This window comes from Atractosteus spatula, chromosome 23, assembly GCF_055471065.1.
Source record: "Atractosteus spatula isolate fAtrSpa1 chromosome 23, fAtrSpa1.hap1, whole genome shotgun sequence".
NCBI lineage: Eukaryota > Metazoa > Chordata > Actinopteri > Semionotiformes > Lepisosteidae > Atractosteus > Atractosteus spatula.
Genome location: NC_142728.1, coordinates 4,503,078 through 4,515,892, shown reverse-complemented (window position 1 = coordinate 4,515,892; position 12,815 = coordinate 4,503,078). Strand labels below are relative to the sequence as shown.

The 12,815-nt window shown below is 38.4% G+C and overlaps 1 protein-coding gene across 1 annotated transcript in view; it reads right to left on the bottom strand.

Annotated features, from left to right (window-relative positions):
- The window catches only part of LOC148816084 (pappalysin-1-like), a 208,895-nt gene extending 204,253 nt beyond the window's left edge, over window positions 1–4,642 (bottom strand). Inside the window, exon 1 of the mRNA XM_088940554.1 lies at window positions 3,441–4,642. Within this exon, the coding sequence (XP_088796680.1) occupies window positions 3,441–3,834 (394 nt within the window). The 5' untranslated portion in view covers window positions 3,835–4,642. The remainder of the gene's footprint in view (window positions 1–3,440) is intronic.
- Window positions 4,643–12,815: the final 8,173 nt, after the last annotated feature.

The window sequence follows — 12,815 nt, the reverse complement described above, 5'->3', positions numbered from 1 at the left end:
TAGCTACCGATTTCGTAAAACTGATTTGTTCGAGGAATTGTACACGCACTGCCCTTTCTGCGATGTAGTGGGTAGGGCAGCTGTCAAACAGAAGACAATAAGCCTTACAACCACAGATGAGCACGCCAGACTGTCACAACAAACTCAAAGTTATTCCCTCACGGTGACGAAAGTCGTTGCCTACGCAAAATTAGTAAAAGATGCCGTTTTAATAAAGATACTTCTAGCATTTTTTTTTACAAATTTAGTGCGACGGAGCGTTTGACCTGAGAAAACCCTGTTACTGTTGGCAAAGAATCCCAATAATTTCTCTACGTAATAACAAACCCGCTCTCTAACAGCTGAAAACATCCGCACGATAATCGGGGATGTGGGGAAATTACACTCCCTGACCAAAAGTAAAAAGCTTGTTGTGAAGCTCGTTTATCTTTACTCAACACCGCACTTCTAATGGAGCAGTACATACTCAAAACAACTAAAAAAATATCGCGTCTTTCAAATGACAAAATCACATACAGTACACTAGTGCATTACCCATCTTCCAGCACATTTCCTTCGCTTTTATAATCAGATAAAGCTAAACAAAATGAATGTTATGTTTATTTTACGTTGAGAAGGGTAAAAAGATGACAAACAGCGTGTCGGGAGCCGGTCTTGTTAGGCTGTTAGAAATAACATTTAAGGATGATGTAACCACATCTGCCAGCAGTCCAGTAAATACCGTCCAGCCTCAGCGAACCTCCGCAGCCTCTTCCACAAACATTACCCTTTGGGTTCCCCCCAAATAACAAAAACACGTTCGCGGAAGTTGACTTCTATAAAAATATCCTGCTAAGCATTTGTCATTTGTTCCATTCATTCGGCTTAACAACGAGTAAAAGACCATATTTCAATCAACGTTGATGCTTACAACTGTATGTTGTTGTTGTTTTTTTTAGATATTCCCCATCAACAACCAAAATATTTACAAAAAATCCAGAACTGTATAAAATACCACACGGTAAAAACAAATGAAATGTATTATTTTTATTTTCTTGACCGCCCGAGATTTGGTTTGTCATACGAGCTGGAGATGTGACGCACGACTACAGAGGATTTTCAACTCTTTTGGACAGTCAGAGTTCTGAGAGGATCCCTAAATACGGAGTCTACAGCATGCAGTGTCTGCTAAATGAGCATTACGCTCTCTGTTGGCAGCCGGAGGGATCAAAAGGGAAAACCAAATAACTTTCACTCTTTAAAAACCAAAACGACACGCCCTTTTACTCCAAGCCCCACTTACTGATCATTCATATAACTTCTCTTAAAGACGCCCTGTCCGTTTCCACCACTTCAACGCTACGCGGAACCGTAGCCACAGACAATAAAAGAGCGCTCGCAAAACTGTAGACCACTTTAAATTATTTTGAAGAACGCTCGCTTAAGTAACTGAACCCTTGAACTGGATAAATCATTACTTTGCGCATTTTAAACAGCTTTCTATAATGGTAAAACACCTCCTTATAAATAAAGTCGTTTACACTGATGTATTAAAAGAAACGTGTATAAACATGTGCTAATTGTTTTAGAGAAGCCAATTACTGGTGTGTTCATTCAAATTAAACAATTCACAATTATGTGATTATATTGTAACAATACACGTAAAACTAAAGATAACCGGCACATCTTCGCGGTGGTGCACAACACCAAACTTCCATCCTTAACAGTTCTTTAAAAAAAAACGCACTGAGATGCTCTCGTAATCTGAAATCAATTAGAGCAGCGGCGGAAATCGTGCCAGCCCACCCATTCAATCGCACCGTAATGAGAGAGATCCCTTTGGAAAACAACTAGGGTTTAGCTCCAGTCCCTTTAAATACTACGCTGTCAAGTTGTTTGCGGGGGATCTGTAGCAGTTACAGCTTTTAATTCGGGGGCGGTGCCGTCGCGTTAAGACTTTGCAATGCCTCAGCGAGCAAAACGCTCGCTCGGAGTGAAGGCGAGCAGGGCAAAGTCACTGAACCAGCGCCTCCGCTTAGAGTATCCAGAAGACTCGCTTACCTTGGTACATCAGCACAGAGCATTCTACACCCTCCACACAAATACGTGATTTTATATTGACTACATCTACACATTGCAAGACTTGCAACTGTAGGCTGCCTTACAAACCACAACAAAGATTATGGTTTTAATGGATGCGAATATACTGTAGATGTAGGTTATATGGCATGTCTCCATGGAATATTTCGTCGCGTAGTCAACAGCAATACTCGCAGCTCACCTTAATATGTTCAGAAAAGCAATGAATCATCCAGCAGACGGATAACGCCACAGGTAAAAAGCACGGGTTTCAACAATAGTCCCACAACAACAACAACACAGGGTGTCAATCCTCTTTTTCTTGTCTAAACGCATTCTGAACAGCCCTTAACGTTTCCAGAGATGCAGCTGTGAAACAGGAAAGTCGATAACTTAAATCTGTGCCTTTTGTTTTAGAGATCATCCCATCCAGGGTAAAGATTTGCCTTCACTCTTGACGAAAGCATCACTTTGCACTCTGCTCGTTATAAGCGTATCACCATTGTTTCCAAAAGACTTGGACAATTTGTGGTCCCCAAGCTTTTCGGTATCAACAGTCTATCAGCCGTTCAAAGATGCTTCACGACAAACACATTTACTCAAATGATTATGTGCAGAATGAAAGACAAATGGATAAATGCGTATCCTCTTAATTTAACGGACCACCGAATCAAGAGACTGGTCCTACAGGTACTATAGACGTAGAAAATATGAGGTACTGTAATGTTTCGAAATACTACAGCGTACCAACAGCAGCAGTCACTAGTCATCGGTCACGATACTTGGTTATATAATGTGACCAACAATATAAACCCCATGTTTTTTTTATTTTATTTCATAAAGCTCATCCATTATCATAATATACAAATTCGATGTGTTGAAAAGACCTTGACGTAATTCTTAAGCATGTACCTGCCAGATAAAACTACTATTATTTTAGGAAGTTCTCTAACTTCTTAAAACTGCAGACATGTTCTTCCTAATGCAAAGTATTTTGTTTTGGCAACATCTGTCTTAACGATGTCAAAAGACGGTTTCGCAAATGCAGCCTTCACCTTAAAAACCGCCACTACTACAATATTGTTTTAAGTTGACAACATGGCATGTTTTCAATTAATACCGCACCACTCTTATTAGAGTGACTGCAAAAACACAGGAACTTAACGGAAACTAGGATATAATTTAATAGTTTGCTGCCTTGAATGTAAATGTAAAAAATGAAAACAAAAGTTCAAACAAGACTTCATTTGCCGAAACTACTTAAAGGATTACAACCTCGCTGGCACTTTGGGGTTAAACCCATTCATTCACTCATAAAAACGGGAATAAATCACATTTTTTTTAAAAAAATGTGCTTTTCACGGCACTCAAACAGCACATACCTGCAATTACAGTAGGGGATCGCTGACCTCCCTCTGGTTTGATCCACATTTCTAGGGTAAAATTTCCTCTGGGCACCTCCACACCCGGCTTTAGTCGCAGCTGATCTCCTCTCCCGGTAAAATAAACAGCCTTTCCCCGTCCAGGAGAGCTCTCCTCCGCCTGGGAGGAGCGACGGTGCTGGCGAGGCGATCGCCGATCCATCCCGGGCACGGACCGCTTGCCCCGAGGCAAGCGGGTGGCACAAGCCCCTGGGAAAGTACTGCTAGCTTCCCTTAAGCGCACCAAGTCTCTTTTAGACCTTCCCTTTCTCGGAACTGTCCCGCACTCGGATCCTGAAAAAAGGATGAAAATCAAAAGCCAGGAAAGCAAGAGGAGAAAAGTCCAAAGTTTCATTTTCAAGAAGAAAAAAAAAAGGGAAATAAATAAATAAGTCTCTTCAAAATCTGATTTCCAAAACAAAAAGCTTCTTGAGGTCTTCACCGGTCTTCCTTCAGATTTTATAACAGCTTGTCAAGACACTGATTCTACACAAACCAAGAAGGCGATGCTGTTATTTTTTCCTTTATAATGTAAGCCACGACCCCCTCTCCTTGCCCCTTCTTTAAGCAAAAAGTAAGACACTTGAACACAGATTGAGGGGGAAAAGGAATATGTTAATTCATGCAAGTGCTCCACCTTCTCAATTGAATGGATCCCATTAAACTAGAGGGATGACTAAGAAAGTAATCAATCAGTTTGGAGAGAGCTCAGAATAATTTCCTTTCCAGTTTTTTTTTTTCAAAACCCTTATAGATTTACTTGCAGCACCTAGAACACTCTTTACATTTGTCAGAGCTTTTTTCTCTTCCACATCGTAAAACATTAAAATACATTTAAAAAAAAGATCATTGGAAAAAAAAAACCCAGATGAGCCACATTTTACAAGCCGGGATGTATATCCTAAAGTTGATTCTGAGATTAAAAGTTGAAATGCACAAAATTATCTTGCAGTAATGCAAGAGCAGTTTCAGCATCGGCAATCTTCATTAAACTACCTCAAACAGAAAACACTTCGAGAGCTCTGTAGGGCGCCAGCTTTTGAAGCAGATTGCTTTTGGATGTCTTTGTAGATTCTAGCAAGGCATTTTGAAGTTTAGACCGTTTGGGTTTTCTTGGCTGAATGGGAAATCACAGGTAACCCTGACGGCTGTTTTCTTTCTCTGTACGTTTCTGAGTCGGGACGGTGTTTTTGGTTATTTTCTGAAGAGCCGCGAAGAGCCCTCTAGCGGTTACAAAGCGAACAGTTTCACAGACATCCAAACCAAAGCTCACGTTAAACCGGGTTGCCAGGTATTACAAAATTGATCTACCAAAAGCATTTGTACAGTACCGAAAACTTGTTTTCTGTACGTGCTTGCCAGTATAAACTGGAATGCTCTTTCTCTCATTGTAGTTTTGGGATAAACTCTTTTTAAGTTATGTCATGCAAATTCAAGGGGTACGTGAAATAGACTTAAAAAGGCTTCTAAACTTTGGAAATGACAAAGACAGCCACAACGCTATTTTTAAAATCTTAAATATTCTACGTATTCAAAAGAATGTCAACATCCAAATAACCAACACATTAATATTATTAACTCGTTCTCTCTACTGTATTACTTTCATCAACAACGTGCTAGTAACGTTGATGTTGCGATACTGATGTGTTTTTGAGGAAAAGGAAAAAAAAAGTGTCAAACTTGAGGATCGCTGCAGGTAAATGTTATAACGCTGCATTTGTGCTTTATTTTAACAACGTTGTTTATGTTTTTTCACAGGTCTGGAACTTGAAAAAATGATTGTAATAATAAACACCACAAACATCTAAACAGCTACATACGCGCAAACATATTTAGACAGTATAGAAAAGATCTATGTTCTTATTTATCAGTGAGGTAATAACATTATCTTACATAATAGTATTATCTTACATTTATAAAACGGATGCTTAAGTATCGAAAACATATACTGTAGGAAGGTGAAGTGGGCCACTTCCTTGATAATATATGGTAGCCATTATAAACCAGCAGCCCTCCTACAGTACACAAGGAATCAGGCAGATCAGCGAGAACTATCCGCACCAATTGAACTAAGCAATAGCATTAGGAAGACCGGATTGTGTAAAACCCTGAGGGGATATTGGCCAGTACACCAGGTCTAATAGTCAAACTGGCACTGATTTAGGATATTTCGTGACATCTTATTTGAACAACAGCACCAGTCAAAGTCAAAGTGTGTTATATCACCATATACTGTATATATACTGTATAATCACACCGGGATATTGGTTTGCAAATGTCGGAACTGGGAAGAGCACCATCTACTGGTCCACCTACACAAGTTACAGCAGCAACCTGGTTTGGTAGCATACATTGTGTGTGCATGAATTCATTCATATCTATAATTCATTGCAAATGCCGTTCTCCCTCCCACCTGAGGCTGAACGTGTGTTCCTTGCAATACCATATAGTTAAGTTAGGCTCCAAGATTACAACTGACTTATTGCAGGCATCTTACCGACACCGCTTCCGTATACAGAATTAATTTTACAATGGCGACATTTTACTGACATTTCACTTTCCTTTAAAAAGCAAAACCCAACAATCAAATGCAATACACTGTATACTGTGGAATGAAGCAAGAGATATAAAGCAGCAGTAAAGTGGAGTACCGTACATACAGCAGTAGCTGTCGTTTCAGCCTTGGAAGAGGCAGCACAGGTGTCAGCAGCATGCTCAGTAGTAAAAGACGTAGTTGTAGTTGTGGCAGTGACAATACTAGTAGCAGCAGGAGTACCAGGAACAACAGCAGTCTTAATAGTAGCGCTCTTTGTAGCTGTAGTATTAGTGACAGTAGCATTAGTCATCGTGTTTCTAGCAACAGTGTGTAGCAACAGTAGTAGCAGTACTAGAGGTAATAAATATTAACTTGTAGGGAACTCCACAATGCCATCTGCTCTCTGATCTCCCCTGTAGCCTCTGAATGAATACACGTGATCCAGGTAACAGACCACCTTAACAGTTTCAACAATACGTCTGCAGACATCCATGAGTAGCAACTGGCAAATAAAGCAAAATTATGACATTTTGGCCAGGAAAAAAAGCCTATTTTTGTGTTGTTGTGTTAGACTTCCAAATATGACACTTTTTCACTTGGTCAATGAAGAATACAATTTTAACACACTATCTACAGTATAAACATGTATGGTGTTTATACTCGATCAATGTTCTTTATCAATGCTATACGGAAGGCTACGTAAATTAAACATTACCAATGCATAAATCAACGGGGACAGAAAAAGCAAAAAAAATAACACATTTACAAATGTGTGTAGTGCAGAAGGGGATTCTAACATGTTCGAACCTTGTCACTCAAGGTGATACGCTGGAAACTCTTCACAGATGTTTGAAGTTAGCAGTGGCTAAAATAAGCATAATTATGCTCAAGTAGCAGACGTGCAAGAAATGTGCACAGATGTCACAGAAGCCAATATGGAAAATGCAGCACATGAACCTTTAAAGATGGGAGAATCGAGGTGTTGTTCTGAATGGTGTTGAAAACTCCATGTTCTTTTTTTAGAACAGCCTATGTAGGGTGTTGTGTTCTTCTTGTTATATTTTCTAGCTACTAAAAAAAAAGCTGGCTTATTTTTCTGGCTTTTCATTTGCCTTTGACCGATTTCTTGGGATACTGTTCAAAGTTCGATTTCAAGGTAATATTCAGTGTTGTACAGCACTTACTGTAGGTCGGTTGTGAATAGTGTGGTTGTGACGATTTCTAATGTATGTAAATATAAAAAAAGGCTACAAATTAGAGGAGACCATTCATCCCAACTAGTTTTTTAGGTTCCTAGTAGCTCATCGGGAGATCTCATTGAGCTACACATTCAAAGCAACATTGTATATAATAATAAGGAGAATTACATGTCAGTACTATATTAATGTTTTCCACTGCTTAGCCATCAGATATTTAGGTCAGGCTGATAATGCTTCCCATTTAAATATACATATACACACCTGAATACATAGACACACCTGAAGACGGCTCCAAGGCCGAAACGTTGTGTTTTCTTTCTTCTCTTTTTGGCATTGAATAAACCATATATTTTTTTAATACTGATAACCATCTGAAAACTTTATATTGGAACAGTTTACATCATCTACCCCCAGTAAATATTTTATACACAGAAAGGGAATTTAAAAATAACATCATAACACACTCAAAACACACTTTTTTCTTAGTAGGGTAGTTTCTTTGATTTTAAGAGAGTTATCGGTTGATTTTTTCAGATTAAATCTTTAGTGTATTCAAATAGAATTTGCATATTGATTATTAATGGCATAAAAATGTAGATTTTTAATAATGTGCTAATTTTCTTCTAGATATCTGCAAAACACTATACATTTTTGGAGAACTCTGAAATAGACTGATTAAGAGAAAAAAACTCTTAAAGGTAACATTCTGGAATGCTTTTATTGTTACTTTGTTATAATAAAAGATTTAGCACATGCTACCTGTTGCACAAGCTCTTAACACATTTATCTTTCTCAAAAATCACAAAGTAAAGCCTATCTGCATGTTTGGGTATTGATGTGGCAAAAGCAACAAAGACTGGAAAAAAAAGTCTGAAGATCATAATCATTCAACTTGTTTTCACAGAAGGTACATTTGTAAATATACTGAGTACAGAACATTTCCCAGGCATTTCCAGCACTGCCAAAAGCAAACATACTCAGCATTACTGTCTTTCACACAGGATGTAGATTGACTGTATTTGGGAAAAGTACTGACAATGCTTCCTCCTTGTAATTCTTATTCTTAGTGCACCGAAAGGGTTTATTTTTCTCAGAGCAGTCGAGGAAACATATGAAGAGCAAGCAATAATCTGACAGCAATGCTTGGGAAAATAAAATGACAGCTGTGGGCTATATACCATTATATATCGTACGCTGCCCTAGCAAAATATCAGAACTCATAAAACAAGTGACCCATTCAATCCAAAAGAGTGGGAATGGACTAATATAGTCTATTCCATGATTCCTGAGAATGGTAAAACTGAGCAAAAGTGGGGAAAGGAGACTGATACAAGTTACCTCAGACTAGCATTATAGATCGTGCATATGCCTCTGGGAAATCAAATATTAATTGATGTCTTCTTTAAAAATTCAATTAAAATGCAATGAGGGGTGCTTCTGAGTGGTTAATACAGTAGAAACCGCTGCTCAGAGCACACCCAGGAAAGGGGCTAGATCATCATGGCTGCCATTTGTTTTACTCTGTATTTCTGCAGTGAGATTACAGACCCTGGTGCCTTCTGTACCTCAGATATCTCACCGGGCTCTATTGGAGGGTCACAACTGAAGGCAACATTGATTTCCACACTGGCTGCTGCATACAGAAGTTCAGCTGATGGAGGAACAGCACACTATTTAAAAGAGCCGAGGCTTTTCCACGCCGAAGTCTTTTCAGCACAGGCAGGAGGCAAAGATTCAACACAGTCGGTGAAACCTGACTGCAGCTTTTCCCACTCTGGCCATTTTTATTGGCCCGGTTTTTCTTATCAGCGCAGTTCTGAGCTCTGCAACACTTGGGCACGGTCATATCCTCCATGAACTAATGGTTTCCACTAATTATTGTTTGATAAGATTAATCCGTGGCCTCATCTACATCTCCTTTTTATGTGGCACAGATCACAGAAAGATATAGCATCCATCTGCTGGCTCACCAGTGAATACACTCCCCTTTGAAAAGTCAGGGTGCCAGTCTTGGCACAGATCAGCTTGTTCGCCATTACGGTTCTGACATTCAAGGTCCCAACCCTTACTAGTAAACACGCTAACTATCTTTCTGCTTCCATTAACTCACGTGGCAAGGTTGCTTTGGCAGAAATCAGGCAGTGTGTTCCCTGGTAATCCATGCATTGACTGATGCTGCACTAAAGGATGTATGGTTTTACTCATGAAGAGCTCACTGGAAAAAAAAAGCCCACCCGGTAGCTTGCCAGACATACACAGCGCAGACAGATGACTGTCCTGATCTCTATGTACTGCCTTGCCATGTCTTTTTTCCCCAGCTGCAATAAAGGTGCCCAGATCTAGCTGAATCACCCTCTATCACAATCACAAGAGGTTTTCACCCTTAGCTCTAGACCACACTGTTACCTGTGGTACTGGTCTTGACAAGATTTAACTACTAATAAACAGTACCTCCCCCTCTGCAACATGGAGACACCTGCCACTTTCCAGCTGTGCATAGAACATACATATGAAACTCTGAGCACCGATTATTAAATTATTGCGCACAACACTAAAGGCAATATTACAATAAAACATTAAATATAGTAATAAGCAGGCCTAACAGGGAATAGAACACCAGTCGCTATTTTCTAAGGCAGGCAAATTACCTCATTGCTGAAAGGGTCCAGACCTCTTGATGATGATGCTCTTGCCCTGGAAGCCTCATCATTCCTCATCAGACCTGCCTACACCCTGAGAATGACAATTTACGCTTATACAAAATACCCCCCCGAAAAATAAAGGAGCCTATTGTATTAATATGACAGGTGCCTGATGGGGCTACATTGGTTCTTCAACATGGGGTTTCTAGTGGTGTCCCTCTTTGTGGGCTGACTGCCACCATTACATTAGTTCTGAATACTTTCCACCAATTTTTATTTTACACTAAATACTGCTAAATTCCTACTCAAATTCAAAGAGCCTGACCACCCGGTTTACAGTCAAAGTCCTCAAGGATATGAAACAAGCCCCTACATTGAAGTGGAACTGAAAGCATAATTAATTATTCAGCTTATCAACAATGGGCTAGTTACAAAATATAATCTAATTGTGAAGTAAAATGATGTCCTTTATACCACTGATGAACCTGATGGTAAAACCAGCCTAGAGTAGAATTACTGTATAATCAAGCATAAAGAGTCCCATGATTTCTCTGGTAGATTAATAATTACAATAATTAGACAAATAAATAGAAGAGGAGAATAGAGTGTAGTTAGTTCCAGTTTGACAGAAATATTTTTCTGTGTTAATATGTCTCTGAAATGAATGTATAAATAAACTCAAGCCAGGTGAGTTCCTCAGTAATACAGTTTGTTTATTTAGTATCTGTGCCGCACAACCCATGTGAAACTAATTCACGAAGTACATGGGGGCCTAAGCTTTGATAAACTAGCTGTTCAGCTGTATCAGATCTAGACACACTTTACAGTACATTTTAAATCAGTCAATCTTTTAAACTGTAAATCTTTCAACATTTTTCATCACACAGTCAGGACTGTTACGGGCATAACATGTCAACTGCTATTCTGTCCTGTTTCAATGGAGTGGCTTGATTGACACATCCAAAAGCTTTTTGGACTAATAAGAACATATTCAGACTTTAAAGTTAAACAACAAATTGACCAATTCCTCCTTGGTACGTGTATATGCTTCAATATTCTAGCAAAAAGGGTGGGGGGTCTTCTCACTGCTAGACTTTAATAATTAAAAACAATTGTTTTTAGTACCTTGAGTACTACACCAGTTAAATTCCCTTTTACAAACAACTAATTTAACACTTTTCTAAGCCTTTATCCACTCTGCTTCCAATGATAAAGCACTTTTCTCAGTTCACCCAGTCACAGGTAGACTAAGGCTGCAGGCTGAGGGTCTGTGCACTCTTAAATGTTACATGTTACATTAACATTAAAATGAAACAAATATTCCGTAAATGAGAATATATTAATTGCAGAATTCAATACACATTGTTACTGTTAACTATTCTATGTCTTCAATGCAAGTGGGGAAAAATCTAGTAAGAGTTGTCACATTAATTTTAAAATTTTGCTCTTCCCACAGATTTTCTTCTGCTGAGATGCTCATGAGAGGAGATGGAAGATTAAACTTTAATATCTGCAGTGTCCGGGACAATCTAGAGGGATTGGAAACCAGAAAATCAGAGCACAGAGGCAGGGCTTGGAAAGATTGGGATGATCTCTCCTGCATGGGCTTATCCTCCTAATCCCATATCATATGATATCTACTCATGTGGAAGAGTTTTGATTTATCCGAGAGACAAATGTCCAGAATCCATCAATGCGTTTTGTCTTAATCGGTCATATTTGTTCCACTAACAAATAAAGAAAATGTTTTATGTTAATTCAAAAAGGCATGTTTATTAAAACCTTAGTGTAAGTGGAAGACCTGTATCCATATTTGCTCATGTTTTACATACTAATGCCACAGATACAGTACTCAAGCCAGCTATTTTAATTATTAGCACATAAATAAAAGATACAAGCAAGCAAATTTTAATACAATTAAGAAGGTATAAATTCCTCATGTTTGGGATGGTGTATTGAAAAGAACCCTTAAGCCTTAAGAACAGTTACAAATGAGAGGACATGCTGCCCATCTAGTTGTCGGTAACTGAATCAAGGATTCAGCCATTGAAAGAAGACAGGGTTTTGGGGTTCAAATTAACTTCTACTAGTTTACACTTGTGTTCTATGGTTTGTATACCAATGTTTATTGTGAAAAAGTCCACTCAGTTGACTTTGTCAATGCCTTTGAGGCTTCTGATACTTAAAGTACATTTCGTTTTCTATGTTCAGTACTGAAAAAGGTTCAATTTCTTCAACTTGTCAGTTTAGTACATTCTGTTAACCTCCAGAATGCATCTAGTTGCTGTTACCTGGACTAATAACAGAAAATTAATACAGAGAACAATATTGTACAATAAGTTTTACTAGTGCCTTGTAGAATTAAAAAAATCATCTCTTGTTTTACATACTACCTGTAAAAAAATACAGTACTTCTAAAGGAGCTGTGTTGCTTCCTGTACCACTCATAGCATGCTACAGTACTACCCTCTGGGAGTTTGCGATGTTAAAAATCACCAGTAACTGCATCCAAGGCATAGTATGTTTAAAGTTTCTAACTTGAGATGTTTTGTGCAATACAAGCAATGCGTTTGTGCACTTCAGGATTGCAGTTGTTGGTGCACCATGGAATTGAGAAAACTGTCAGAATTTAACTCAAGTAGAATTGATATCTGTAGCGAGCAGCTGAATAATTAAGCTACCAAGTGTGCCGTAACACTTAGTATTGGTTTCTCTCACATCTCTTAATACAATACATGTGTGGTCAAAACCTGATCAAAGTCTGATCACAAAAATGCCAATGCTCTATTGTGTATTTACTCCTTCTCTACAGTATCAGAAATAATAATATAATATCATTATATTATTAAAAAATAATTAACAGAGGGTAAAGGTGCTATATAATATAAAGCAGACAGAATTATTAGACTAATAATATTTGTAGTACAATAATGTATTTAGCAGAATTATGGTATCATGT